Source organism: Falco peregrinus, chromosome 5 (assembly GCF_023634155.1).
Source record: "Falco peregrinus isolate bFalPer1 chromosome 5, bFalPer1.pri, whole genome shotgun sequence".
In the NCBI taxonomy this organism is placed as follows: domain Eukaryota; kingdom Metazoa; phylum Chordata; class Aves; order Falconiformes; family Falconidae; genus Falco; species Falco peregrinus.
The window spans coordinates 63528968-63553910 of NC_073725.1; the positions used below are offsets into that span (position 1 = coordinate 63528968).

The 24943-nt window shown below is 60.7% G+C and overlaps 2 protein-coding genes and 5 non-coding genes across 7 annotated transcripts; 6 read left to right on the top strand and 1 right to left on the bottom strand.

The window, feature by feature from the left end:
- Positions 1–1387: 1387 nt before the first annotated feature.
- Positions 1388–2443, bottom strand: LOC101914663 (cathelicidin-B1-like). Its single transcript, XM_005229572.1, has 4 exons — positions 2225–2443; positions 1897–1998; positions 1676–1759; positions 1388–1516 (listed from the first exon to the last, which is right to left on the bottom strand). Exons 1-4 carry the CDS (start codon positions 2441–2443, stop codon positions 1388–1390), a joined length of 534 nt encoding a protein of 177 aa, XP_005229629.1.
- A 6601-nt stretch (positions 2444–9044) lies between these two features.
- TBRG4 (transforming growth factor beta regulator 4) lies at positions 9045–24198 on the top strand. The gene is made up of 11 exons (XM_055806302.1): positions 9045–9132; positions 9876–10376; positions 13569–13886; positions 15153–15324; positions 16089–16246; positions 16803–16913; positions 18493–18637; positions 20200–20442; positions 21169–21280; positions 22241–22355; positions 24016–24198. Exons 2-11 carry the CDS (start codon positions 9936–9938, stop codon positions 24115–24117), a joined length of 1917 nt encoding a protein of 638 aa, XP_055662277.1. The 5' UTR covers positions 9045–9132; positions 9876–9935; the 3' UTR covers positions 24118–24198.
- On the top strand, positions 10827–10954 carry LOC114012310 (small nucleolar RNA SNORA5). Its single transcript, XR_003554688.1, has one exon. It is a non-coding gene; the product is annotated as a small nucleolar RNA SNORA5 (small nucleolar RNA).
- On the top strand, positions 14525–14662 carry LOC114012295 (small nucleolar RNA SNORA5). Its single transcript, XR_003554672.1, has one exon. It is a non-coding gene; the product is annotated as a small nucleolar RNA SNORA5 (small nucleolar RNA).
- Positions 19789–19926, top strand: LOC114012307 (small nucleolar RNA SNORA5). Its single transcript, XR_003554684.2, has one exon. It is a non-coding gene; the product is annotated as a small nucleolar RNA SNORA5 (small nucleolar RNA).
- On the top strand, positions 20799–20939 carry LOC114012303 (small nucleolar RNA SNORA5). The gene has a single exon (XR_003554680.1). It is a non-coding gene; the product is annotated as a small nucleolar RNA SNORA5 (small nucleolar RNA).
- On the top strand, positions 23806–23942 carry LOC114012309 (small nucleolar RNA SNORA5). Its single transcript, XR_003554687.1, has one exon. It is a non-coding gene; the product is annotated as a small nucleolar RNA SNORA5 (small nucleolar RNA).
- Positions 24199–24943: the final 745 nt, after the last annotated feature.

Consider the following 24943-nt stretch of genomic DNA (forward strand, 5'->3'; position numbering starts at 1 on the left):
ATCCTCCCCATGGCATCATCATCCCCATGGCATCATCCTCCTCACGGCATCTTCATCCCCCCCTTAGTGTCATCATCCCCTCTGTGGTGGCATCATCCCCTCCATGGTGGCATGATACCCCCCATGGTGTCATCCCCCCCATGACATCATCCCTCCCACGGCATCATCCCCCCCATGGTGTCATCGTCCCCATGGCATCATTGTCCCCACTGCCCTTTGTCCCCCCACAAAACCAGAAGCAATGGCAGCGGGGAGGCAGGGAGGGAAGGAGCTGTAAAAGAAGGGCCTTGGGAGGGGGTCAGCTTCCGAGGGACCCCCCTGTGACAGTCCCCTGCTCAGGGGGGGTCCAGGCACTGGCCTCTGCTGTGCCACCAGCGCTGTCACCAGCAGATCAGAGTGGGGACATTGGGGCATGGGGACACAGGGCCCCCTGCACCCCAAGAGTGGCCAGCCTGGGGTCACGGCTGCAGCCGCAGCTCCAGTGGTCCCATGGGACCCTGGAGATGTCTCCCCTGTCCCCCCTGTCCCCTCCAACCCTGCAATATCCCAACGGTCCCATGGGCCCATGCCCCACATGCACCCCTGTGGGGACCCCACAGCTGGTACAGGCTCCTGGGGACCCCCTGCCCCCCGAGGTGTCTCACTCTGTCCTCCTTGAACCCTCAGGAGTCAGGGTGGGCATGATGGAGAAGTTGAGATGCCACAGGGAACTGATGGGGATGGGGACGGGGACAGGGTGATGGCACCCACCAGGGCAAGATGGCACCCATCACCGGGTGCCCAGCACCAGCCCAGGGAGGAAGCATCCCCCCTGCACCCCTAAACCCCTCCCCATGCAGAGGTTCTGGTGTCCCCATGGGTATGCCGGGGGATCCGGTGGTGTCCCCAGGCTGTGGCACTCACCGGGGTGAGCTCAGGGTCAGTGCTGAGCAGCCTGAAGGCACCTCAGGGTGCTGGCTGAAGGTGTAGTGAGGGGGGCCGAGAGGGCACTGCCAGCACCAGCACCCAGGAGTTCAGCATCCTTGTTCCCATGGCCATCCCTGTGTCCCCTTTTATCCCCCCGCCCTGGGGCTCTGCTCCTCCCCTCTGCAAACAGCCCACGGAGTGGAATTTTAGGGGGGAGGACAGGAGGGGGACAGGTTGGGGGGGGCCTGAGTGTGTCCCATCTGCAGATGGTGACATGTCTGTTCCCCTCGGGGACACAGCCCCACTCACGATGGGTCCCCAGCCCTCAGAGCCCCTTGGGGTGACTGTGGGGCCCCATGGGGACCATCCCCACTCCCCCCAGCAGAGACCAGGGTGCCACCGGGCATGTTGCAGGGACATTTATTGGAAGCGGGGTGCCCAGGCGAGGGGCAGGGGTGGGGGGGCACCCGTACAGCCCCGCTCAGGCTTGGGGCTGCTTGAGGTTGAGCTTGTCGCGGATCCAGATCCTGCTGCACTGGAAGAAACCCCTGAAACGCTCCTTGATCCTGGCAAAAAACCCCGCGAGCCTCGATGTCTGGAGGCGGCCGAACTGGGAGGAGGAGAAACAGCAGCGTGGGACCTCGGGGGGATGCGGGGGAGCCTGTGTGACCCCCCTGGGGATGTGCCCCACTGCAGCCAGGGCAGGGAGCCGGTGGCGATGCCAGTGGCGATGCCAGAGGGGACGGTGCCATGTCCGGCACCTTCTTACCGTGCGGGGCACCCGCTCGCAGGAGAGCTCCGCCGTGGGCTGCCGCAGCTCCAGGAAGACACTGCCCCGGCACCAAGCCACTGCCTGCGGAGAGGCAGGGGGGGCGTGGGGGAGGTGAGGCCGAGGGGAGCCTGAACCCCCCCGTGCCTCAGTTTCCCCATCAGCCACTCCCCAGTTCCGCGCCAGTGGCATGCGGCAGGTGGTCGCTGCCGGCCACTCACCCTGGGCCAGCGGCCCTGGCAGGTGGTCACCGCCAGCGGTGCACGGCACGAGGTCTCCTCCACGGTGAAGCTCAGCTCCTGCTGGTGCTGCAGGTCCACGGCCTGGGAGAGGGGACAGGACCTGTCAGGGACCCACGGCACCGCTGCCCCCACCATGGGCTGGATCAGCCCAGAGAGGGGCCACATCCAGCCTGGAGATCAACCAGGTTCAGCCCCAACTTGGGTGGGGCCCAGCCCCAGAATGGGCCAGATATAGCCCAGAGAAGGGCCAGTTCCTGTACCACCCACACTCAGGGCACCTCCCAGCATGGAGGAGCTCAGCACCCACCCAGCCAGGCCAGGGCTGGGTGTCCCGCAGCCGCAGGACATAGGGACTGACAGGCCTTGTGTTGAGCAGCTCCACGGCTGCCGAGACGGCGTCCTCGTAGCTCACAGCCCAGAGCCCCGGTGCGGATGGCAGGATGGATCCATCCAGCCCCAGTGTGGATCCCTCCGGCCTTCGCGTGGATCCCTCCAGCCCCACCGTGGATCCCTCTGGCCCTGGCATGGTGGCTCTGGCCAGCCCCAGCAGCAATAGCAGCGGCACCGCTCGGCACGGCCTCATCCTGCCCACTGCCACCCGCCGTGCTGGGCAGCCCCTTTATGGCAGCTGCCTGGGATGTGCCGCCACCGCCAGCATGGGTGGTACCGCGGGCGGACGCTTCCCCCTCTGCCACGGGCTGAATCTGGCCAGGAGCCAAGCCCATCCCACTGTCCCAGCCCTAGGGACAGGGGCTGCCAGCCACTGGTGCTCAGCAGAGAGGTCACAGGGTTTGGGGTCCCCCTGCCATGGTGGTCCCCGCAGGAGGGCACTTTGTGCCCGGGGAGGGTGACAGCGAGGACAGGTGTGATGTCAAGGTGCCACTAGAGACAAGCCTGGGGGCAGCACGCTGGTGTTGGAGGGATGCTGTGCTAGCGACATCCCTCGGTCTGCCACCTCGGTGCGGGTAGGGGATGGCGACCCACGCTGTGGCAAGGACACAAGGGTGACTGATGTGTCTCAAACCATGGAAGGACTTGAAAACACTACGCAGGAATTAGGGCTGCGGCCCCACCCCCAAACAGGTGGCGGGATCAGTACCCAGCTGAAGGGCTGCTACCAGTGCCTGGGGGGCCAGGAACACCCATGGGACCCCGGGGTGCATGAGCAGTGTGGCCATCAGGTCAAGGGAGGGGATCCTGCCTGGAGAGGAGCAGACTGTTCAGCCTGGAGAGGAGCAGGCTCGGGGGCCCTTATCGATGCCCACAGGCGCCTCCAGGGCGGTGGCAGGAGGACGGGGCCAGGCTCCTGCCAGGGGTGCCCAGCGGCAGGACAAGGGGCAGCAGGCACAGGCTGCACCACAGGCAGCTCCTGCGGAACCTGGGGACAAACTTCTTTCCCCGGAGGGTGCCGGGCGCTGGCACAGGCTGCCCGGAGAGGCTGTGGGGTCTCCTTCTCTGGAGCCATCCCAACCCGCCGGGACGCGGCTCTGTGCAGCCTGCCCTGGGAGAGCTGCTTCAGCAGGGGGGTGGGCTGGGGGGGCTCCAGGGGGCCCTTCCAGCCCCGGCCAGGCTGCGATTCTGTGATTCTGGGTAATGGCCACAGCATGGGCAGCAAACAGGAGGAGCTGGAAGCCATTGTGCAGCTGGAAAACTAGCTGCCATCATGGAATCACAGTGGGATGACCAGCACAACTGAGTGCTGCACTGGGTGGCTACCAGCCCTTCCGAAGGGACAGGCCAGGGGGGAGCATCACCGCGGTAGCCCGGTGCCTTGGGAGTGTTTTGCATCCCTAGAGCTCACCAAGGGTGCCCGTCGGGTTGTGTCTGTGGGTCGGAACGGGAGGGCCAGCAGGGCAGATGTCCTGGTGGGAGTCTGTTACAGACCAGCAGCCAGGACGAAGAGGCAGATGAAATGCTCCACACCAGCTGGGAGGAGTGTCACCATTGCCAGCCCTTGTCCTCATGGGGGGCTTCAACTTCCCCGCTATCTGCTGGAAATACAGCACTGCAGGGAAGACAGAGCCCAGGAGGACCCTGCAATGCGTGGAAGAGACCTTCCCAACGCCAGCCAGGGAAAGTGCCCCACGGGACATGTTTGTGAGCAGAGGAGGACTTATGGGAGATGTGATGGTTGGGGCCATCCTGGGCACAGTGACCTCGAAATGATGGAGTGTTTGATTCTCAGAGGAGGGGGCAGCAGCACAGCCACCTTGGGCTCCTGGAGGGCACGGTGGGCTGCGGGGGAGCCTGGCTGGCAGCACCTGGCTGGCAATCCTGACGGGCCAAAGGGGGCGGGGAGGCTGCGTGGTCTTCAGGAAGGACATCTTCAAATGCAGAACCAGGTCGTCCTCATGTGCCAAAAGACGAGCCAGTGGGGAAGAGCAGCCTGGCTGAGCAGAGAGCTTTGGGTGGAACTCAGTGAAAAAAGAGAGTTTATGAGCTTTGGAGGAAGGGGCAGGCAGCTCGGCAGGGCTGCACCGGTGTCCTGGGGTTGTGCAGGGACAAACCCAGAAGGGCCAAAGTCCAACTAGAACTTAACCTGGCTACTGCCGTAAAACACAATAAAAAATGCTGCTACAAATATGTTGGCAACAAAAGGAGGGTGGAGGAGAGCCTCCATCCTTCATCGGGTACTGGGGGGAACATCGTGACTGAGGGTGAGAAAAAGACTGAGGGGCTTTAACGCCTCCTTTGCCTCACGCGTTAATACTCAGAGCAGCTGTTCTCGGGGTACCCAGCCCCTGAGCTAGGAGGTGGGGATGGGGAGCAGAATTAAGCCCCCACAATCCAAGAGGGAATGGTTGGTGACCCGCCCCAGCACTGACACACAGCAGAGTGTGGGGCCAGGTGGAACCCCCCAGGGCACCGAGGGGCTGGCAGCAGCGCTCACCGAGCCACTGCCCATCATCTCGCAGCAGCCCTGGCTCACGAGGGGTCCCCGGTGACTGGGGGTCACCCAACGTGACACCCACCTCACCTGCAGGAAGGAGGATCTGGGGAACTACAGACTCTCAGCCTGACCTCGGTGCCGGGCCAGGCCCCGAGTGCCACCACGTGACACATCCAGCACGACCAGGCGGTCAGGCCCAGCCAGCAGGGATTCATGAAAGGCAGGTCCCACTCGACCGACCCGATCTCGGTCCACGACAAGGTGACCCGCTCAGTGGATGAGGGACAGGCTGTGGGTGCTGCCTGCCTGGACCTTAGTGGAGCCTTTGGCAGCATCTCCTGGAGAAACTGGCTGCTCACGGCTTGGACAGCTGGACCCTACACTGGGTGAGAAGGTGGCTGGCTGAGCAGTGGGGAGCGGAGCCACGTCCCGCCGGCCCGGGCACACGCGGTGCTCCCCGGGGCTCAGCGCAGGGGCTGCGACTGGGCCAGGGGGCCGGGGGCACCTCAGTGTGTGCAGGCACCACCGAGCTGGGGGGAGCACTGACCTGCGGGGGGGCAGGGGGCTGTGCAGGGGGTCTGGGCCGGCTGGCGGGCCGAGGGGCCGAGCCCAGCTGTGTGGGGGTCACCCCGGCCCTGTGCTGGACCCTGCCCGGGGGTCACACCAGCCCCAGGAGCTCCAGGCTGGGAGCAGGGGGCCGGGCACTGCCCAGCGGGGAAGGGGCTGGGGGGCAGCAGCTGGGCACCAGCCCCCCGCATGCCCAGGCGGCCAAGGGGGCCAGCAGCGCCCTGGCTGGTGTCAGACACGGCGTGGCCAGCAGGGCCGGGGCAGTGCCCGTCCCCCTGCGCTGGGCACTGGGGGGGCCGCCCCTGGATGCTGGGCTCAGTTTGGGCCCCTCAGCACCAGCCAGACCCTGAGGGGCTGGAGCGTGTCCAGAGCCGGGCAGGGGGCTGGGGAAGGGGCTGGGGCACCAGCCTGGGGGGGGCTCAGGGGGGAGCTGGGGGTTCAGCCTGGAGAGAAGGGGGCTCAGGGGGGACCTTGTCGCTCCCTGCAGCTGCCTGACAGGGGGGTGCAGCGAGGGGGGGTCGTCTCTGCTCCCAGGAACAAGTGACAGGACAAGGGGAAACGGCCCCACCTTGCCCCAGGGCAGGTTTAGATTGGGGGTTGGGGAACATCTTCCCTGAAAGGCTGGTCAGGCACTGGGACAGGCTGCCCGGGGAGGTGGTGGGGTCACCGTCCCTGGGGGCGTTTAAAAGACGTGTAGATGTGGTGCTCAGGGACATGGTTTAGTGCTGGGCTTGGCAGTGCTGGGTTAATGGTTGGACTTGATGATCTTAAAGGTCTTTTCCAACCCAAACAATTCTCTATGGAGTCTGCCTGCCCTGGGTACCACAAGCCACCATGCTGGGGCAAGGTGCACCTCAAGGTGACCACCAAAGAGCTGACCCAGGTTTGATGGGGAGGTAGGGTGACACCACGTTGAGGTTCTCACTCCTCCCCCAGGGCTGGATAAAGAAGCCACCCTGCCCCACGGCCGGCTGGGGCTTTCTAGCCCCCAGGGTGGTGGTGGTGGTGGTGGTGTTTTATGGCTGGGCGGAGCGGTGAAGACATCCATCCCTCATGGCAAACAAAGTGGGTTTGACCAAACAACAGCCTTGGGAGCGGTCGCCCTCTCCTAGGCCAAGCAGGAACCTCCAGGAAAACATCAAGGAACCCTGCCCAGAAGATGACCCTCCGTTCAACCCCCACCTGCTCCACCATGCGCAGCGAGCAGAAGCCCAAAGCCACCCAACAAGTTCAGAGCTGTGTGGCCAGTGGAGACCATCAGGTATGTTCTCCCAGCAGCTTGTAAATCAAGCAGAGACAAGTGTACCCAGGTCAGAGCTGGTGGGTGGCATCCGGGAAGTCCCCAGGGACAAATGCTGTCAATCACAGACCCATAGGACAGCTTAGGTTGGCCCTGGAAAGATCCAGGTGCAACCAGGTCCAACCTTCTATGGAGAAGGGACCCTAGATAGGATTGATTATTTTGCAAACCATCCAGGTTCGTCCTGAGGACCTCTAGCGATGAGGACTCTACTGTGTCCCTGGAAGGTTCTTCCAGGGAACAACTGGTCTCACTGTACAACCCAAGTTGAGATGAAACCTCTCCCAGTACCCACTGCCCCTTGTCTTGTCCACGTGGCTCCTTGGAAGCCTCCACCATTTGAGTACTGGACTACTGTGATGAGGTCCCCTCACAAGTCTTCTCTCCAGGGAGGAGAGACCAAACTCCTTCAGCCTTTCCTCCTACAGCAGGCTCTCCAGCACTTTGACCATCATTCTGACCTTCCTCAGGACCCTCTCCACTCTGTCTGCTTCCTTCTTGACTTGTGGGGACCAGAACTGGACACACCAGAGGTTGTACCCAACAAGAAGGTGGTTGGGAACCATCAGCATGGACTGAAAATGGGCTCAAAGGACAGGCCTGGAGGGTGGTGGTCAAGTTCAGGGGGAGGCTGGTCACTGGTGGTGCTCCCCAGAGGTCCACACCAGGTCCCATCTTGTTTCACATCTTCGTTAACAATTAGGATGATGGGACAGGTGTACCCTCAGCAGGTTTGTAGCTGACACCCAACTGGGAGGAGTGGTTGAGGCAGCAGAAGGTTGTGCTGCCACCCAGAGCAACCTCAGCAGGCTGGAGAGATGGTCAGCAGGAACCTCACGGGGTTGAACAAGAACTGCCACATCCTGCACCAGGGCAGGAACAACCCCAGGCACCAGGACACAGTGGGGAATGCCCAGCAGCTCATCACAGGTGGCCCTGGGGGTCTCAGAAGACACTAAGGTGACCATTAGCCAGCAGAGGAACCTGTTGCTCAGAGGGGTTGTGGGGTCTCTGGTTTTGGAAGATACTCAAAACTCAACTGGAGGCAGTCCCTGCCAGCCCTTCCGCACTTCTTCAACTTGAGACAAGTTTTTGGAGGAGGCAGATTCCTCCCAAATTCTCCAGTTCTTCCAAATTCTTCAATTATGCAGCAATTTGGGTTTGGATGAGACACCCAGCACCAGAGGTCCTTGCTGGGGCTCCTACCCCTCTGCAGCACAATGTCAAGGTGACCAAAGTCGGTCACCTTTTATCAGAACCAAAATCCTTCCAGCTCTCAGGAGGGAACATGTGGCCGAGCAGCACCCACTCCCCACAGGGAGACAGCGCTCAGTGCAGCGGTCCAGGTCCCACGGGAGGGCGTAGGGCACGCGAGGCCTCTGAAGGAAATTTTTTTCTCTTTTCCTGCAGCTCACACTTAGGATTTAGCGGCCACCAAAAACAGTTATCAAGACCTGCAAGTAGTATTTTTGAGCGCCCTGTGTAAACCCCTAGCAGGCTCATGTATTTCACAACAGACATGAAACCCTGCCAGGCCATTTTGGGAACAAAAAGGGAAAATTTAGTGAGTTCTGGTCAGGGTAACCCCATGCTCACACAGCTACTGCTGCCCTTCTCAGGGCAGCACCCCCCACCAGCTGGGAGGAGGGTCAAGTAAATCCCCAAAACCAAACACCAAGGCCCCGAGCCGTGAGAAATAACACGCTCATAAATCTGTCTCTCACTTTATTTGACCACCACCCCATTGCGTTGCCCCTCATTCCTGGCATCTCACATATTTCTTTGTCGTTTATTTGTTCCCACAGCCGATCCCTGACCTGTTTGGGCAGCGATACGGTGAGAGAAAACGCCGCGGGGAGGCCGGGCAGCCCCGGGTAACCTTACCGGCCAGGCCTCAGCAGCGGGGGGAGATCACGGCCAGCGGGGCTGGAGGGGGGAACCCTCCCCGCCAGAGGCCGGGCAGGCGGAGGGGCTACCGCGGAGAGGCTCTGGGGGGCTGAGGGGGGAGGGGCGGCAGCGCGGGGGCACAAGGGCCCCGCCGAGTGGCAGCTCCACAGCAGCCTAGCCGCGCCCCCCACACTCCCGCAGCGGGGCCGGTCCCGCCGCTTCACAAAATGGCGGCCTGGGGGGTGAGGCCGGGCCCAGCCCGACCCGCGGCCTCGCGTAGGGCCGCCCGCCGCGCCCGGGGCCCGACCAGCCCGCCGGGGCAGCGCCGAGCGGCGGCGGAGGGCGACAGCCACCGCACGCCTCGCACCGCCCGCCCAAGCCCGCTTCGCGCCCCGCGCCGGAAGTGCCGCCGCCTGAGCCAATAGGCGCTCGGCGCAGCACGATGACGTCAGGGACTGCGCCGGCGCTGCCAATAGAGAGTCGCCGCGGCGTCTTGACGTTATCGGTGTGCGTCGGCGCACATGCGCGCGGGGGCTCCCTGCCGGCCCGGCGTGCGGCTGGGGCGGGAGAGGTCAGGCCCGGGGGGTGGCGGGCTCGGCCCGGGGGCGTAGGACCGGGCCCGCGGGGTGGGGGTGAGGGCCCGGGGGGCGGGGGTGAGGGCCTGGGGGCGGTGGGCCGGGCTCGGGGCCGTAGGACTGAGCCTGGGGGACGTTGGGCCCTGTCCTGGAGGGGAGGGCCGGGCCTGGGGGGCTCTAGGAGTAATCGGCCAGGCCCAGGGGGGCTCTGAGGGGATATAGCCCCATGAGATGTGGGCCGAGCCCGGGGGAGTCTGAGGGGAATCGCCCTGGGAGGGGTGGGCCAAGCCCAGGGGCTCTGAGGGGTACGGGCTGGGCAGGGAAGGAAGGAACCCAGGGAGAGCGGTGTTTGCAAAACTGAGAGTAACTGGGGAGATGGGGCTGTGTCCCTGGAGGTCTGGGTGAGGCCCAGTTGAGACTGGTGAGGGGCTGGGTGTGCTCCAGACCCGCTGCCAGCCACTGTGGAATGGCTGTGTGCTGCCTTGGAGAGCAGTGCTGGAGTTTGGCAGCTCCTAAGAGCTGGTCTGGCAACAGGTTAGCCCCAGCAGGGAAGCACATAGCCTCATCCACAGCAGTGCTTTGCCATTCGATCATCAGAAAGCTTTCACTGCCTCTTCACATCCAGTATTGCTGGTCGAAACAGTCCGTTCCTCAGAACCATTACCAGAAGCTGGCTGCTTCCTCTTTTTTTTATCTCTGAAATTCTCCTGCTCCTAAAGTGTCTCTTTTCCTTTCATAGAGTTCTTGAAATGTGGCGCTGACCACCAGCTGGTTACCACCCCCGACTTTCCTTTCCCCCATGCCTCCCACCATGGCAGCCCGCTTGGTGCGACGCTGCTGCTGGCGGCACTTCAGTGCCTTCATCTCTCCCCCCTCGGCAGTCCCAGCTTCTCTGCTGGTACCAGCTGGGAAGGTGGCAGTGGCAAGAGCTCTGCCTCAAGCACCTTTTGCTTCATTTCATACTTCGAGCCCTTCCAGCTGGGCAGATGGATTCTCGGTTAAAGAGCAGGTGGAGGACACCACCAGAAACCCAGAGCACAGAGTGATCGTGGAACTTATTGAAACAGCCACGAGCCCTCAGGACCTCCTCCAGCTGAGCGAGCTCCATGTTCTTAACAGCAACCAATCCTCCCTAGTAATTACTCAACTTTCCCGGCTCGCAGCAGAAAAAAACCTGGAAACTAAGAGCATTCTGCAGGATGAACGTTTCCAACAGCTCATTGGCATCATGGATTCCCAGGTAAGTTCCCTCCTGGCTGCAGAAGCGTTTTGGGGAAAGAATACAATGTGGAAAGCAGAGAGTGCTCCTGGGATTGAACAGCGCGGGCAGCTGGAGCCAGCTGCTCATTTAGGGTTTGTACTTCTCCCTTTCCAAGTGAAAAATGAAGTTGAGGGGACCAGGAGGTGAAATTACCAGCTCTAGGCAGGATACCTGATTGTTTCTATCTAAAAGTGCTGCTTCTCATATTGGAGACAAAACGGAGCAGAGAGATCATCTTCGTTAAAAGCTGCCTTGCTCCTGCTCCTGTGAATTTTCAGTTCTGTCAGTAAGATAAAGCTGCACCTTTGCCAGTTAGTGGCAAAGGTACATCAGAGCTACTCAGGCAAACAGCAGAGAAGCCAGCAGGTAAGATGGGGCATCTGAAGGGAAGCAGTGCACTGTGCCTGGCACATTGTGCTGTCAGACCTCAGCAACCCCATCAAATTCAGCATCATCTGCTGTGGTTGCTGCTGGCTCAGCCAGCTGCTGCAGAAATACCTGCAGCTTGTGGGCCCCACATCATGGGGTTACAGGATGGTTTGGGTTGGAAGGGATCTTTGAAGACCATCCAATCCCAGCCCCTGGCACAGGCAGGAACCCCTTCCCCCAGCCCCGGTGGCTCCCAGCCCCGTCCAGCCTGGCCTTGGGCACTGCCAGGGCTGGGGCACCCACAGCTGCTCTGGGCAGCCCGTGCCGGCGCCTCGCCGCCCTCACAGGGAAGGATTTCTCCCTCAGCTCTGATCTCCATCTGCCCTCTCTCAGTGTAAAGCCATTCCCACCTTGTCCTGTCGCTACAGGCCTTGGTAAAAAGTCTGTCTCGGTCTTTCTTGTAAGCCCCCTTTGTATACTGAAAGGCCACAAGATGGTCTCCCTGGAGCGTTCTCTTCCCCAGAGGGTAGAGTAGAAAGGCAGAGCCCCCTCCCTCACCCTGCCAGCCACGCTGCTGGGGATGCAGCCCAGGGCACGGGGGGCTTTCTGGGCTGCAGGTACACGTGGCTGCATCATGTCCCATTTTTCACCCACCGGTACCCCAAGTACTTCTCTGCAGGGCTGCTCTGAATCCCTTCATCCCCCAGCCTGTGCTGGTACTGGGGGTCACCCAGACCTGTGAACCTGCCTCGTTGAACTTGATGAGGTTCCTGGCAGGGCTCTCTCTTGGGGTACAAGTGTTCTGCAGATGCATCATATTTCTCCTGATCCATGATCTCTGTTCCTCAAAACCTGACAAAGGATAGCAGAGAGGTAGGATTTGTCCTGAGGGTGCCCGGTTAGCTCCGTTGAGCTGAAATGCTTCCATGCTGCTGTATTTGGGGTGAAAGTACTACTCCAGCTGATCTACATGGTCCTGTGTCACTATCACTGCAGATCAAAGGGGTGCCCGTGTCCCTGGGGACCCCTCAATAGGGAAGGGATGCCCCAGAGCTGGCAAAGCCAAGCTGGTGCGCTGCAGGAGTGATAATGACAAGCAAGGCAGTGTGACCGAACTGTAGGAAACTGCCAAGAGGGATGTGGCTAGGGATTTTGAGCTGTAAAGAAAGCAAACTTGCTGCAAACACTATTATTCTTCTCCAACAAGCTGTTAACTGCAAACGCAGTCGTAGATAACCAAATGTAAGAGGTCACTGTGTAGATGCAAAGACACTCTGATGGAAAAAAACTAAAATTAATTGGCTTGCAATGGCCTCGTGGAGAGGAGCCAGAGATTTTGAGCAGTGTATGAGGTGTGGGCCAAGACAGTATTGAGGGAAGGGGCTCTTAACAGACTGTGTGGTGAGTTTTGTACATGTGAGTGGGTGACAAAGGCAAGGGATCAGCCAGGGGAGCCATCGGGTTCTCATTGTGACCTTCCAAGTAACCCCAGGCAAGTGACAGGAGCTGCTTGTTTTCTCAGCTGCATCCTGGTCTGTGATTTTTCAGATTTTAGCAGAACAGCCTGGCAGCACTCAGGCCGTTCTTGTGCTTAGGGTGCTGAACCATTCCTGAGCACCGCTTTAGGAATTTGCCATGGCAGTGGAAGTGCTGGAGTTTGGACAGGCCAGAGTGTTAAGCCTTTGTTTGTCCAAACCCGCATGGTGTCTCCTGTGTGAAATTTAACATCTCATGGCCCTGCCTCCCTTGCCTCCTTGCACGGTCACTCTGAGAAGCAACTCCTCGTTTCTGAAATAGTTTTGTAATATTGGGATGTTCCGTCAAGCAAGCGCTGCGCTCTAGCGGGGCAGCTGGCACAGTGATGCTTTCTGAAGGGCCCGTTAGAACCGATGTTGTGCTAAGGATCAGGTTTGGTTTTACACAAATCAGAAGAGCTTTCAGGCTGGAATTGCCTTTTAGTGCTGCATGGCAGCAGCAGAGCACAGCTGGGGAAGCTTGGGCTGGAAATAGAGGTGCCTGGCATTCCCTGATGGGTGCTGAAAGAGACAGAAGCTGGAAGATCAATGGCTGATGAAAAACCACAAGCTCTGCCTTGCATCAGCTGCTGGTGGGAAAGCAGCCAGCAGTGGCCAGAGAAGTTCAGTGGGCAGTGTGGGACTGGGCAAATCCTGCTGCTCTCAACAGTGGGATTAGTGCACAGCCTCCTTTCAGTAACATGGAGAGAAATCGGGGCTTTTAGGGTAAACCTGAGGTGCTGAGGTGAGTCAGAGTCCCGTGGCATTCTCCTAAGACCCTCAAGTTTCTGCCCCTGAGCTATAAGACTTCCCCACTACTCTTAGTTTTACCAGCCCCACCAGCTTAAGTGCCTCTAAAGGAGCGGAAAGTCTAGTTAGATGTTTCACCCAGCTGGTGGCAAATCTGTGTAAGTTCCTCCTCTGAGGCCGAGAGTTCACCACCCCTATGGCAGCTCTGTAAGCGACGTGCGGTTACCTCTCGAGGCTCATCCACGCTGCTGGGATCAGTGCGTGCCTTCAGCTTGTGGTACAGGCATTGAGGTTCCTCTTCCTCACCAGGGCACCAGGCTGCTCCAGTCTGTATCACGACTGTGCAGGAGCACAGGTCTCGCGTCATGGTGAGGGACAGCTGGATGTCCTCGGACCGAGGAGGACTCTTGCTTCCAGCTCGACGCTGTGTAGCTGTTTCTGGAGAGAGAGCATTGCCTGGTGTTTGGTGTGGCTGGCAACTGAATACTCTCGTGCTGTCTCTGATCAACACCTTTCTCTTATTTCCCTTTGCTGCCAGATTTCTCAGGTGTGGAATAACACTTTGGTGAACCTCCTGAAGAGTCTCTACTCTCTGGGGATGGACAGAAACAGGAGGGAGATGCAGTCGGTGGAGCAGGAGGTGCTGTGGCGACTGCGACGCCTCACCTTCAAGCAGCTCGCCTCTCTGGCAGAGTTCTTGGTGATCAGGCTGGGGAAGGAGAGCAGGCTGCTGAATGAAGTCATCAAGAAGCTGGAGCTGCGTTGGACGGAGCTTGAGGGCACCCGAACTGTGGTGATGCTGATGAGCAAGGTCGGGCACATCTCCCCAACTCTGATGGACCGGCTGGAGGACAAGGTACGGGCTGGGGCTCTCCTTTCTGCCTCCGTTCCCTTCAGACAGGCCACCTCCCGCAGCTGATGACAGTGGGAGGGAGAGCCCCGTCCCCTTCACCCATCCTGCATTCCACACAGGCTGCGCTCGTCGCTGCTCCAGAGTACTTCGGTGTGTGGTTACGAGTTGCTCTTTAAGCAGCTTCCCATGCATGGGTGCTTCTATCAGGGGTTTCCATCTGAGCCACATAGGTGGGGGACCTGGCGCTCACCAACCCCTTCCAAGTCCATACTGGTGCGAGTGGGTGCTCACACTGGTCTGCATTGCTGGAACGTGGGCTGAGATGATGCGTTTTACTTTGCAGCTGTGGCAGTTCTGCAGAGAATGCGCTCAAAGTTCCTTAGCTGGCAAGTGGTAACTTGCAGAGCCAGCATAATGCAGCTGCCAAAAATGTCATCCTTCGCTTCCCTGTACAAGCCAGGCTGTGAGGGGAGCTAAGACAAGGAGTGTCCATACTGTCCTTGCCTTCTGGCTGCCCTGGGCACCTGTCATCTTCAAAGGGGACAGGTCTGTCCCCTCCGGTGCTCCATGGGTCCCTATTTCTGTCGCTTGCAGGAGCAGGGAAATGTCCTTTGGGTCAGAGCCGCTACAGGAGCCCTGACTGCAGCTGCGTCAAATTCAGTCCTCGTCCAGCCCGTGCTGGGGACTGGCCAAACAGCTGCCACAGCAACAGCTGTAGCTCGTAAGCCCCGCTGTCCCTCTCCCTGGACTCCGGGCATAGATAAATGCTACAGACACAGGTGTGTGACGAGGCAGAATGCTGTAGCTGGATCTGGTGGGGGTTGTCAGCCTATGCAGAGCCCAGACCGGCAGTGTTGGGTTAGCATCCTGCAAATGAGATGGAAATTACAGTGGAAAGCAGGGTGCTGGTCCGGCAGCGGGTGCCTTTCCTCTGTCGGCCTTTGCCTGACAGGGTGTTGCTGTGCCTGGGTGCCGGACACTGAGGTTCTGCCAGCTGAGGGAGGCAGAGCTGGCAGCAGGGAGATCCTGGCTGAGCTCTGGTGAGAGGACAAGGGTCTGCTTCCCTTTGCCCTCTCTCTGTGTGAGCTGCCACGCTCACTGCCAGCCGCTTAGCCTCGCTGCATGCTAAACACTCGCCAGTTACAGTCCCCATCACCCTTGGAGGGGCTCAGCCCGTGGCGACAGCGCATCCCACTCCGTATAAAGCTGGTATCTGCACCTTGCTTTCTGCTTTCCCTTTACATTCCTGCTCAAAACGTTTCTTGGCAGGCTCTGGAGATTGCTGAGCAGTTCAACTCTGATGACATCCGGAAAATAACACTGGCTCTAGCCTACCAGAACCGGCGCTGCGTGCCTCTGCTCCGAGCCTTGTCCTATCACCTGATTCAGAAGCACTCTGAGCTCAGCCTCAACGTCCTGATGGACCTGATTTTCGCCTATGGTAAGTGGTTCGGTTGTACTGGGACCTGCTGGACCTTACGTGTGGCAGAGTCCAGCTGATTCTGGGCACTCAAGCAGGGATTTGATAGCGTTGCTACCACAGCCAGATGAAGGAGAAAGGCTGGCAGGGTATGTTAGGGTGGACCTAGTGTGTCAGCCAGTGCAGCTGGGCAATTTCCAGCTCCAAGCACAGGCAGAGTGAGCCCAGGTACGCTGTTTTTCTTCCAGTGTGTGGAAGGAAGGGGACTTGCGATGAGAGAGTGCTTTGGAAGGGTGGTTGAGGCTTTAGGGAGCCCCTCTCCCTGCAGCGTAGGCAGCTAGTGAGCCAGGATCCCCACAAATGGCCCCAAATCCTTTCTCACCTCCTCCCGTGGCCAGGGATTTTCTTGGGGAGCCCTGGCCCCTGTTACCTCACTTGCAAAATGTTCCTGGTAGCCTTAGTGAGTTCAGGGCTCTTCTGGTCAGAGCAGGATCTGTAGATGGAGACACTGGGGCTAAAATCTGCTACTAGCACTAGGTGGAGGCTGGAGCCATGAGCTGGCGCTGGGACTGAGAGCTGGTGGGTGCGGCAGGACGCGGCAGAGACTTGGTCTGACCAGAAGGGATGGGGCCGAGGCAGCTGGGGGAGGCCAAACGGCTCTCTGAGCCTCCTCGGCTCCTAATGAACAGTTTTGTGCTTTCCCTTGTGCCACCACCACCCATCCAGGCACGGCTCCCATGCCAGCTCCTTGTAAGTGGCTGCCGCTTTCTCTTTGCTTCTTTAAGGAAAACTGAATTTCCACCAGCCCCAGGTCTTCCAGAAGATAGCCACCGACCTGCACCCCCACGTTGCCACGATGGCGCCCATCGAGGTGACGCGCTGCATCAGATCCTTCGCCCTCCTCAAGTGGCTCAGCCTGCCACTGTTTGAGGCCATCGCACAGGTGAGGAGGAGAGGGTCTGGGGGGGACAGGGAAGCCCCCGCTGCCACCAGTACAACAGTACAACTGTTATCCACCCCAGTTCCCAGATGGGAGCAGTTTCCCCCCACCTCTCCAGAGATGCTCTCTGGGATGTCATCACTGTTTTCCCTACCCAGCCAGCGGCTGTAATTGAGTCTGACAGGACTCGCTGTTCGTCTTCTGCTGAAGTCAGCACTGGGAATCCGCACTGAGCTGGGGCCAGTCTCAGCTCTGTCTGAGCCTCCAGCCCCGAATGCCAGCGCCGCTTCCCTCCCCAGGTGCCTTCCCAGCTCTGCCCCAGTTTACATGTCTGCATTTTTGCATCTGTACCAGACTGTTAACAGAGCTCTGCTTCCACTCATGGCTTTCCCTTGTGCCAGTATAAAATCCCAGGGAAGGACTAAAAGATCTTTGCCTTGTGTTTTTCCCATCTTGCCACGGGGCTGGATGCATCCTTGGCTGACGCTTTAAATCTTTTCCTGTCTGTACTCAAGTAGGACAGATCTAAACCTCTGGTTTTGCCCCCTGTATCTTCCAGTATGCCCTGGACAACACCAAGCAGCTGCCTGTCACCCTCTTGTGCAGTATCATCCTGTCTTTTGCTCGCCTCAACTTCCAGCCCAGCGGAAGCGAGGACTTCTTCAGCATGGTAACCTTCCTCCTTTCCCCCTCTTCGTCAACCTTCCTCCCTCCCTAGTCAGCAGAAAGGCAGCAGCAGATCTCCTTCTAACACGTCCCCGTGTGAGAGTGGGTGTCAGATGGCTTGAGCCAGCTGTAAACGGTGTGGGAAATGGGAAGGGGGAGCCCAGAACTCAGGCCAGGCTGAGAAACCTGCACTGCACTGCCCTGGCTGCGTGCGGGGCAGTAGCTGAGCCGATTAGTCCGTGACTGGCTTGAGCCCCACGGGCTCGCTTTTCCACCAGACACAAGCAGTGTGTGGGTGTTTATGTTCCCTCCTGAACTCTGGTTGCTGTAATTAGCTCTTTATAATGAGGCCATAGGTGTTGATGGTTGCACGCCCGTTGCTGGCAGAGCTGTGTGGCTTCTCCCAGCTGTGCCAGGCCCCCAGTCTGGTAGTGCTGGGGCTGCTCTCCCGGCTCTGGGGAGCTGTCGAGAAGGATAGAGGCTGCCGCAGGCAGACATACTCGCTGTCTGCCTGGTTGGGGGGAAGGTTGCTGCATCCTGGGGCGAGGAGGCTTGATCAGCTGGAATAGCCGAGCGGAGGGGGAGCCTCCTGCACGGTTCGGCAAGAGGCTGGCAGGAGGTGAGCATGGAGCAGACGCTGTCCTTGGCATCCTCCTGCCTTCCCTGGCTTGTGGAGGCAGCCAGGCTGGCCTCTGAAGTGGAGGAGGGAGTCACCTTGACCTCCCTGGGGACAGATTTATGCTGATGATTTCCAGAGAGGAGCTGCATTGTTGCTGAGTAAGCGGGCATTGGCCAAGCACCAGGCAGAGAGGGAGCGTGGCCTGCCCAGCCCCCCTGCAATGGATGCGCAGTTTGAGAAGGGGACCAGGTACACGGGTGTTCCTAACCAGCAGCACGCTGCACCCTACCCCAGGGCAGCCTCTCCCTCGTGGCCAGGCCAGCATGGGCAGCAGGTCTCCTTGGGGCTGTGAGAAGGGCAAGGTGTGGAAGTAGCATCCAGGGCTCTGGGCTCCCCCTGCCAGCATTACTCGTGGTCACTGTGAAGGGGCATTTTGTAGCAAGTGCAAAAGTACTCGGTTTTGAGGCATTGTGGAAAAGTTTTCCTGGTTTAAAGAGTAGAAACCCCTGCAGGGTATAGAGCTTCAGGCTCTTGCTGTGATTCCTGGACAGGCACAGAGACACCACTGATACAGTTTCAGACCCCTCCAGCTCTGCTTACAGCAGGTTTCCATTGCAGACCCCGAAGGGGTTTATCACCTCCAGCCCTCCCTTTTCTGAACGCTACCCTTGTGGCAGGGCTGGCCGCAGTAGTGCATTACCCCTGGCTGCTGCAGCGACACGGCAGCAACACAGCATCCTGGTCCAGCGACCCACAGCTCGTGAGCTGCAGGGCCATGTTAGAGCGATCTTAAAATCTCTCAAATGACCCAGGGGAGAAGTACAGCTGTGGAGGAGACAGCACCCATCAGGTGCACCATAATGCTTCAGGGATCTGTCAACCTGCCAGACCTGCGTGTTGACCACAAGATCAAGGCATCAGCAGCGTTACGCTGAGCTGAGCTGTTTGGTTTCTCTCTCTGCAGGTCCACGAGGAACTCCAGGGCCAGCTGAACAGCCTGGAGCCTCACCTGCTGACGGACCTGGTATGGTCGCTCTGTGTGCTGCAGCAGGCCAAGGCTCCCTACCTGCAGCGAGTGCTGGCGCCTGACTTCTGCGCTCAGATCCGAGGTGAGCCGAGTGTCTCTGCCGGTGGGACGGGGACCGAGAACCTCAGACCTGGGACAGGGAGTGGGGATACTGAGCCTGGTCTGTCTAAATTTGAGTTAACAGGTTGTTAACTGTTAACCAGGAGGGAATCTCCCAGAACTGTGTCCAGTGGTGGGCTCCCCAGTTCCAGAGGGACCAGGAACTACTTGGAGAGGGCCCAGCGGGGGCTGCGAGGCTGATGAGGGGACGGGAGCCTTCCCCACAGGAGGGAAGGCCGAGAGGGCTGGAGAGGAGCAGACTGTTCAGCCTGGAGAGGAGCAGGCTTGGGGGCCCTTATCGATGCCCACAGGCGCCTCCAGGGCGGTGGCAGGAGGACGGGGCCAGGCTCCTGCCAGGGGTGCCCAGCGGCAGGACAAGGGGCAGCGGGCACAGGCTGCACCACAGGCAGCTCCTGCGGAACCTGGGGACAAACTTCTTTCCCTGGAGGGTGCCGGGCGCTGGCACAGGCTGCCCGGAGAGGCTGTGGGGTCTCCTTCTCTGGAGCCATCCCAACCCGCCGGGACGGGGCTCTGTGCAGCCTGCCCTGGGAGAGCTGCTTCAGCAGGGGGGTGGGCTGGGGGGGCTCCAGGGGGCCCTTCCAGCCCCGGCCATCCTGTGAATCAATCTCACTGGGAGTGGTTCTCATGGATCCCCCCCCACAGCTCTGTGCAGGGCAGCAGCACCAGCGGAGCTGGGCTAGTGAGAGCCATGGCCTCCAGCTCCAGTAGCCCCTTGGATTTGTGCCTGCGTGTGATGGGGGCGAAGGAGAACAAGACAGTGATGGCAGAGGGGATCCACTCAAGCCATCCTCCTCCATGCTGTGCTGCTCGTGCCTTCGCTGCTCGTTCCCTGTGCTCTCTTCTGCCTGGCTCCCTGGGTTGGGTTCTGCCCACTGGCTGCTCTTCTGCCGGCCCCTGGCCCAGCCTGAAGTCGAATGTTACATGGCTGGAGCAGCGCTCGCAGGGTTGAAGCACAGCAGGGTGACACGTTGCCCCCGACCTTGTGGTGGCTATCACATGCCCCGATCACAGCTTGCAGCTCTGCTCCAGCACTACCTGTGTGCTTCCCCCAAGACCTCAAGAAGAGACAGGAAGGCTTGGTGTCTCCTGACAAAACGGTGACTGCTGGGGATGTGCAGCCCTGTCAAATTCAGTCCTGGCCTCCTCTGTGGCAGGGACTGGCCAGCCAGCTGCCACAGCAACCTCGGTAGTGTGTGAGCCCCACATCCCCCGCTGTGGGACCCCAGGGGTAAAATCACACCACAGACATTGGGCTCCAATGGGGCTGCCCCCACCAAACGAAGAGCCTGTTTGGCTCGGCCAGCTCGTGGTGGCTTCCTGCGAGTGCCCAGAGCTGGAGCAGGGCCAGGAACTCCCCCGGCGTTTGGCCTCTGGAGATCTGTATCTCCATGCCAGCAGGCTGGGACCCATCACGGGGGCATCAGAACCTGGAATCCCCATCGGACAGGCTATGCAGGCCACTGGATGAAGATTCAGACCCTGCTGTGGGCCATGTCTCTAGCTCTGCTTCTCTCCTCCTGCCAGGTGATCAGTCCCTCAAGGCCCAGAACTTACAAGTGAAGCTCATTCACATCAATGCTGCTGCCAAGCTGGAAAGTCCCGGCTATCGGGGGCCATTCCTGCCACCGGAGATGCTGAGTGCTGCGGAGCCAGCGGGGGAGAAGGTCACCATGCTGCAGAGCTACCTGCGGGAGGCATTGGCAGGGGTGCTGGGGAACCAGGAACACGGGCGCTTCGATGTCAGCACCATCTACGGCTGGCAGATCGGTGAGTATGTCCTCTCCTCACCTCCGCAGGCAGCAGCGGGACCCCACGGGGCTCTGCCTGGGGGAGGGAGCTCAATTTGAGGGCTCAGATACGGCTGCCAGGCTTTATCCCCCCTCATTCTTTAGCCTCACGCCCCTCTGCCTCCTCATCGCAGCTGCCCTGTCTTGTTTCATCTCCTGCCAGAATCTGACTCTCAAGGCAGAGCAGAAACCACAGCCCAGGGCATGGCTGTGGGTAGCAGATGCGGGAGAAAAGCCCTTCTGCAGCCGGGCAGCACCACGGCTGGTGCCCCTGCCCTCCCTGCCGCACCCACGGCTTTTGCAGCCCACCCAAGCTCCCCCAGCTCCCTGTTCTCCTGCAGCCCTGTCAAATTCGGTCCCTGCCTCCCTCCATGGTGGGGACCGGCCAACCGGCTGCCACAGCAACTTCCGTGGTCCACGGGACCCACGTCCCCTTACCGTGGGACACTGGGGGATAAAATCACACCACGGACATGTCTTCTGCCCAGGGAGATCTATAGGAAGCAGACGGTGCCCTTTGGCAGTGTGAGGAGGGTGCTGTACCCTGGCTGCGCGTGCGGTGCTGCTCCATGGCTTCAGGAAGGATGGGGTTTTGGCAAGGGAGCATGGGACCTCGCGCGCTCTGCGTCACCAGCCTCCGGGCAGATGGTGTGAGCAGTGTCCAGGTGGGTCTCAGGAGTCCTTCTGTTCCCTCCTCTCTGTGCAGATGCCGAGATGGTGGTGAACAGTGAAAATAAACCTCTCCCCCTGAAGGACTTTGCTGCTCCCCATCTGCTCTGCTCAGAAGGGACAAAGCCACTGCCGCCGGGTGCCAGGAGGTGGGTCTGGGCTCAGCTGTGCCCCGCCGTCTGGGTAGGAGCTCGGGGGGAGAGGAGGGGGAGGGCTGTGCCTTCGTGGTGCTGAGGATCTGTGGGCTCTGCACCTCCTGGTCACCGTGGCCAGTGGCTCATGGCAGAGCTGCAGGGGTTGCCAGCGTGCTGAGGATGCCGTGCCCAGCTACGTCCCCCCCTTGCTTGAGAGCAGGAGAGAGTGGGAACAGGACAGAAATTGGGGTAGAGCTCTGCCAGTGCCCCTGGAGTAACATTTTGGAGCCAGAGGCTGCTCTTGCCAGCCAGCCCAGTGGAGGCACAGCAGGGGAGGGGGGCACATACTGGTCATGGCAGTGGTTTTCTCTCTGAAGAGAGCTTCTGCCAGGGCTGTCTACTACAGAGCCCGGCTGTCTGCAGGGCCCTGGGGACTGAGCTGCCTCTTTCCTGCCTGGAAAAGGCATCATTGCCCGGCTCAGCTTGCTGCCAGGCCTGGGCTGTGGATAAATTGTGCTTGAGCTGCTGTCCTGGTGCTTCTCTGATGGCTGAGAGGCAGGATAATGGCTCCAGCAGGACAAATCTGTGTCCCAGTGGCGTGGGGCAATTGGCAGGGCCTGCAGCGCCAGGACAAGGGGGAACGGCTTTGCACTGAGAGAGGGCAGATGGAGATCAGAGCTGAGGGAGAAATCCTTCCCTGTGAGGGCGGCGAGGCGCCGGCACGGGCTGCCCAGAGCAGCTGTGGGTGCCCCAGCCCTGGCAGTGCCCAAGGCCAGGCTGGACGGGGCTGGGAGCCACCGGGGCTGGGGGAAGGGGGCCCTGCGCGTGGCAGGGGTGGGACTGGGGGGGCTTTAAGGGCCCTTCCAACCCAAACCAGTCCATGACTACAATCCGGGCACTGCTGCCAGCCCCACTTGGGCTGCATATGCTCAGCCTCACATCTCATGGCCTCCTGTTCCCCCGTGCATCTCCCAGGGTCGCCTTCCTCCGGTGGGAGTTCCCCAACTTCAGCAACAGAAGCAAGGACCTGCTGGGTCGCTACGTCATGGCCCGGCGCCACATCCAGGCGGCCGGTTTCCTCGTGGTGGACGTGAGTAGTTGTGGGGAACATCAGGGGGTCTCTAATTCCATGGAGATGGAGGAGCGGACACCATCCTGAGGGGCACACCAGCTTCCTTCTTGCTCCCCTCCCCTTCCTGATGGGTCTGGGTCCCACACAGCAGGGCAGAGCCCCACGTCAGCCTGGAGCGCTCCATGGTGCCCACAGCTCCCTGTGGGGTGGCTCAGCACCCTGCCTGCCCCAGGATTAGCTGCCATGATCCCCTCCAGGCCACCTGTTAGGCAGCCCGGAGGTGGCAGCATGGGGATCGGTAATCGAGGAGGACAGCAGACAAGGTCTTAGGGCGCTGATCCCCTGCACCGAGGCCCTGGGCTCCAGTGGGGTCATGCGTTATTTAGCTTCCCGGGGGTAATTATAGCTCTCCTGGCAGGCAGCGAGCCCTGCTGTCCTGCGGGCTGCTTGGGGGGAGGAGGGTGATGGCTGGGTGCTGCCTTCACAGGCAGGGAGCCGTCCCTCTGCCCTGCGGAGCTGGGTCAGCCCCAGCCCGGCTGAGCTGTGTGCCAGCAGCATGGCTCCTGGGCTGGAGGGCCACGTGTCCCCCCAGAGCGGCATCGCCGTTTCCCCAGAGTGGTCTCCCTAGCCTGTCCTCTGCTTCCCCATGAGGGCCCCGAGCTTCAGCGCCTCCCCAGTGTCCTCCCTGCAGCCCTCGGCGCTGCTGCTGTGCTTTGAGGCTGATGCGAAGTGAGGTTTGAGGTTCACCGGCGCTGGTTTTCCCAGGCACTTGCATAACCCACCCCCCCACAGCCCCCACGCTGGCTGGCTGGGGCAGGGGGGAGATGGGAGGAGGAAGAGGAGGGGAAGTATCACTTCCTGCAGCTTCAGCCTTGTCTCCTGGCTACTAAATCCAGAGAGGGGTGGGCGGTGGGATCCCCCCAGACAGGGCTGCTCCCTCGTGCAGGCTGCCGGAGCACTGCCGAGGAACGGCGTCCCGGTGCCGGTGTTTTCACGCAGCTGGAGCCGTCCAGCCAGAAAGCAAGTGCCAGGCTCTTGAACCTCTTCCCCAGCCCTCGTGCCCTCCTCCTGCCTCAAATTCACTCCAAATAAACATTCCACCTGGCTTTCGCCAGGCTGGGGCTGCTGGGAGCAGCCATGGAGAGGAGGATGGGATGGGCCAGCGGTAGGACCATGAAGCCCTGCACGTCCTCTGCATCTCACATGAAAAATTAAGGAGGTTTTGGTGCTCAGCGTGGTCCCCGAGGTGGAGGTGCTGCCCTGAATCAATCCTCCTCTGCCACGGGGAAGGGTGGTCACTGGGGCTGGCCCCGCAGCCGCTCAGCCCGTACCACTTTGGAGCTTTGTGCCATCCCAGCTGCTCACAGAAGCCCGTTGTTCGGTGGTGGTGACACGGGCTAATTTGGGGACAGTCCTGAATTGTCTGCATTTTGGTCCCCTGGGTGTGGACGCCACTGCTGTCATATCTCACAGCCTTGTCAGATTTGGTGCCCACTTATGCCACGATGGGGACTGGCCCAATGGCTGCCACAGCCATGTCCATGCTCTGTGGGCCCCCTGTCCCTGCCATGGGACATCAGGGATCTAAATAAATTATGGATGCTCCTTGGTGGCCAAATGCAGGGCTCTGTTTGTGTCTCAGGGGCTCTGATGGCATCTCCTCTTCTCCCTGCTGCAGGTTCCCCACTATGAGTTCCTGGACCTGAAGCTGGAGCGGCAGCGGACAGCCTACCTCAGAGACAAGCTCAGCAAGGCCACGGCCAAAGCCATGGCGAGCTAACCACACCGCTCTGCCGGCCTCTCCGGCAACACCTCTGTTGGAAAACCTGTTCAAATAAATGCACCGCTGTACAGTGCCACAGTTGGGGGGGCCCCCGGTGGCACACCGCGACGTGTTTTCCTGGGGGGGGGAGGTGGCACTGCACCGATGCTTGCCAGGACCCTCATCCCCACAGCTGTGGCTCAGCTCCTGGAGGAGGCAGGCCGGAGCCAGGGTTTGGGATGAAGAGCCATCCTGGCTTCTCTTATTGCTGTCTTAGTGGGGCAGCTGGGGGGCGGCGCAGTGTGTGGGGAGGGGGGCCAGGCCGGCTCCTGCGCTGTGCCGCTTCCACCTAGAGCGGCGGGACCCATGGAGTGGGCACGGGAGGGCCCCTGTGCTCTCTAACTGGGGAGGGTCAGATCCTGCTCTGGGTGCTGAGCATGGCCCAGTGACCTCATGGCTTCCCCCTCTTGCCCCAACAGGCGGTGTCCCCCGTGTCCCGCAGGACACGTGCACCTGGGCTGGGGGGCGGGACAAGGTGGGTCAGGAAAACCCTCGGCGCCATGACGCACCGGAGCCGGCTGCCAGGAAGGGCTTTGGGCACGGATTAGTGGCCATCTGGCCACCGCGCTGCTGCTGGGGCCCTTGCAGCCCCTCCGGCTGAGGGGCACGGCTTGGTCCCTCCAAGCTGCCCGTTTCCCCTGGGGGGGGCACACGGTGCCGGGAGGAGGCCGCGGCGGCGCCGGAGCTGCTGAGTCACGGCGCGGGGCTGCTCCTGGCACCGGTGTCGCGGCCGGGTTGGCCCCGGTGCCAGCCGCGCTGCGTGCCCGGGGTGGCTGCCAGCCCC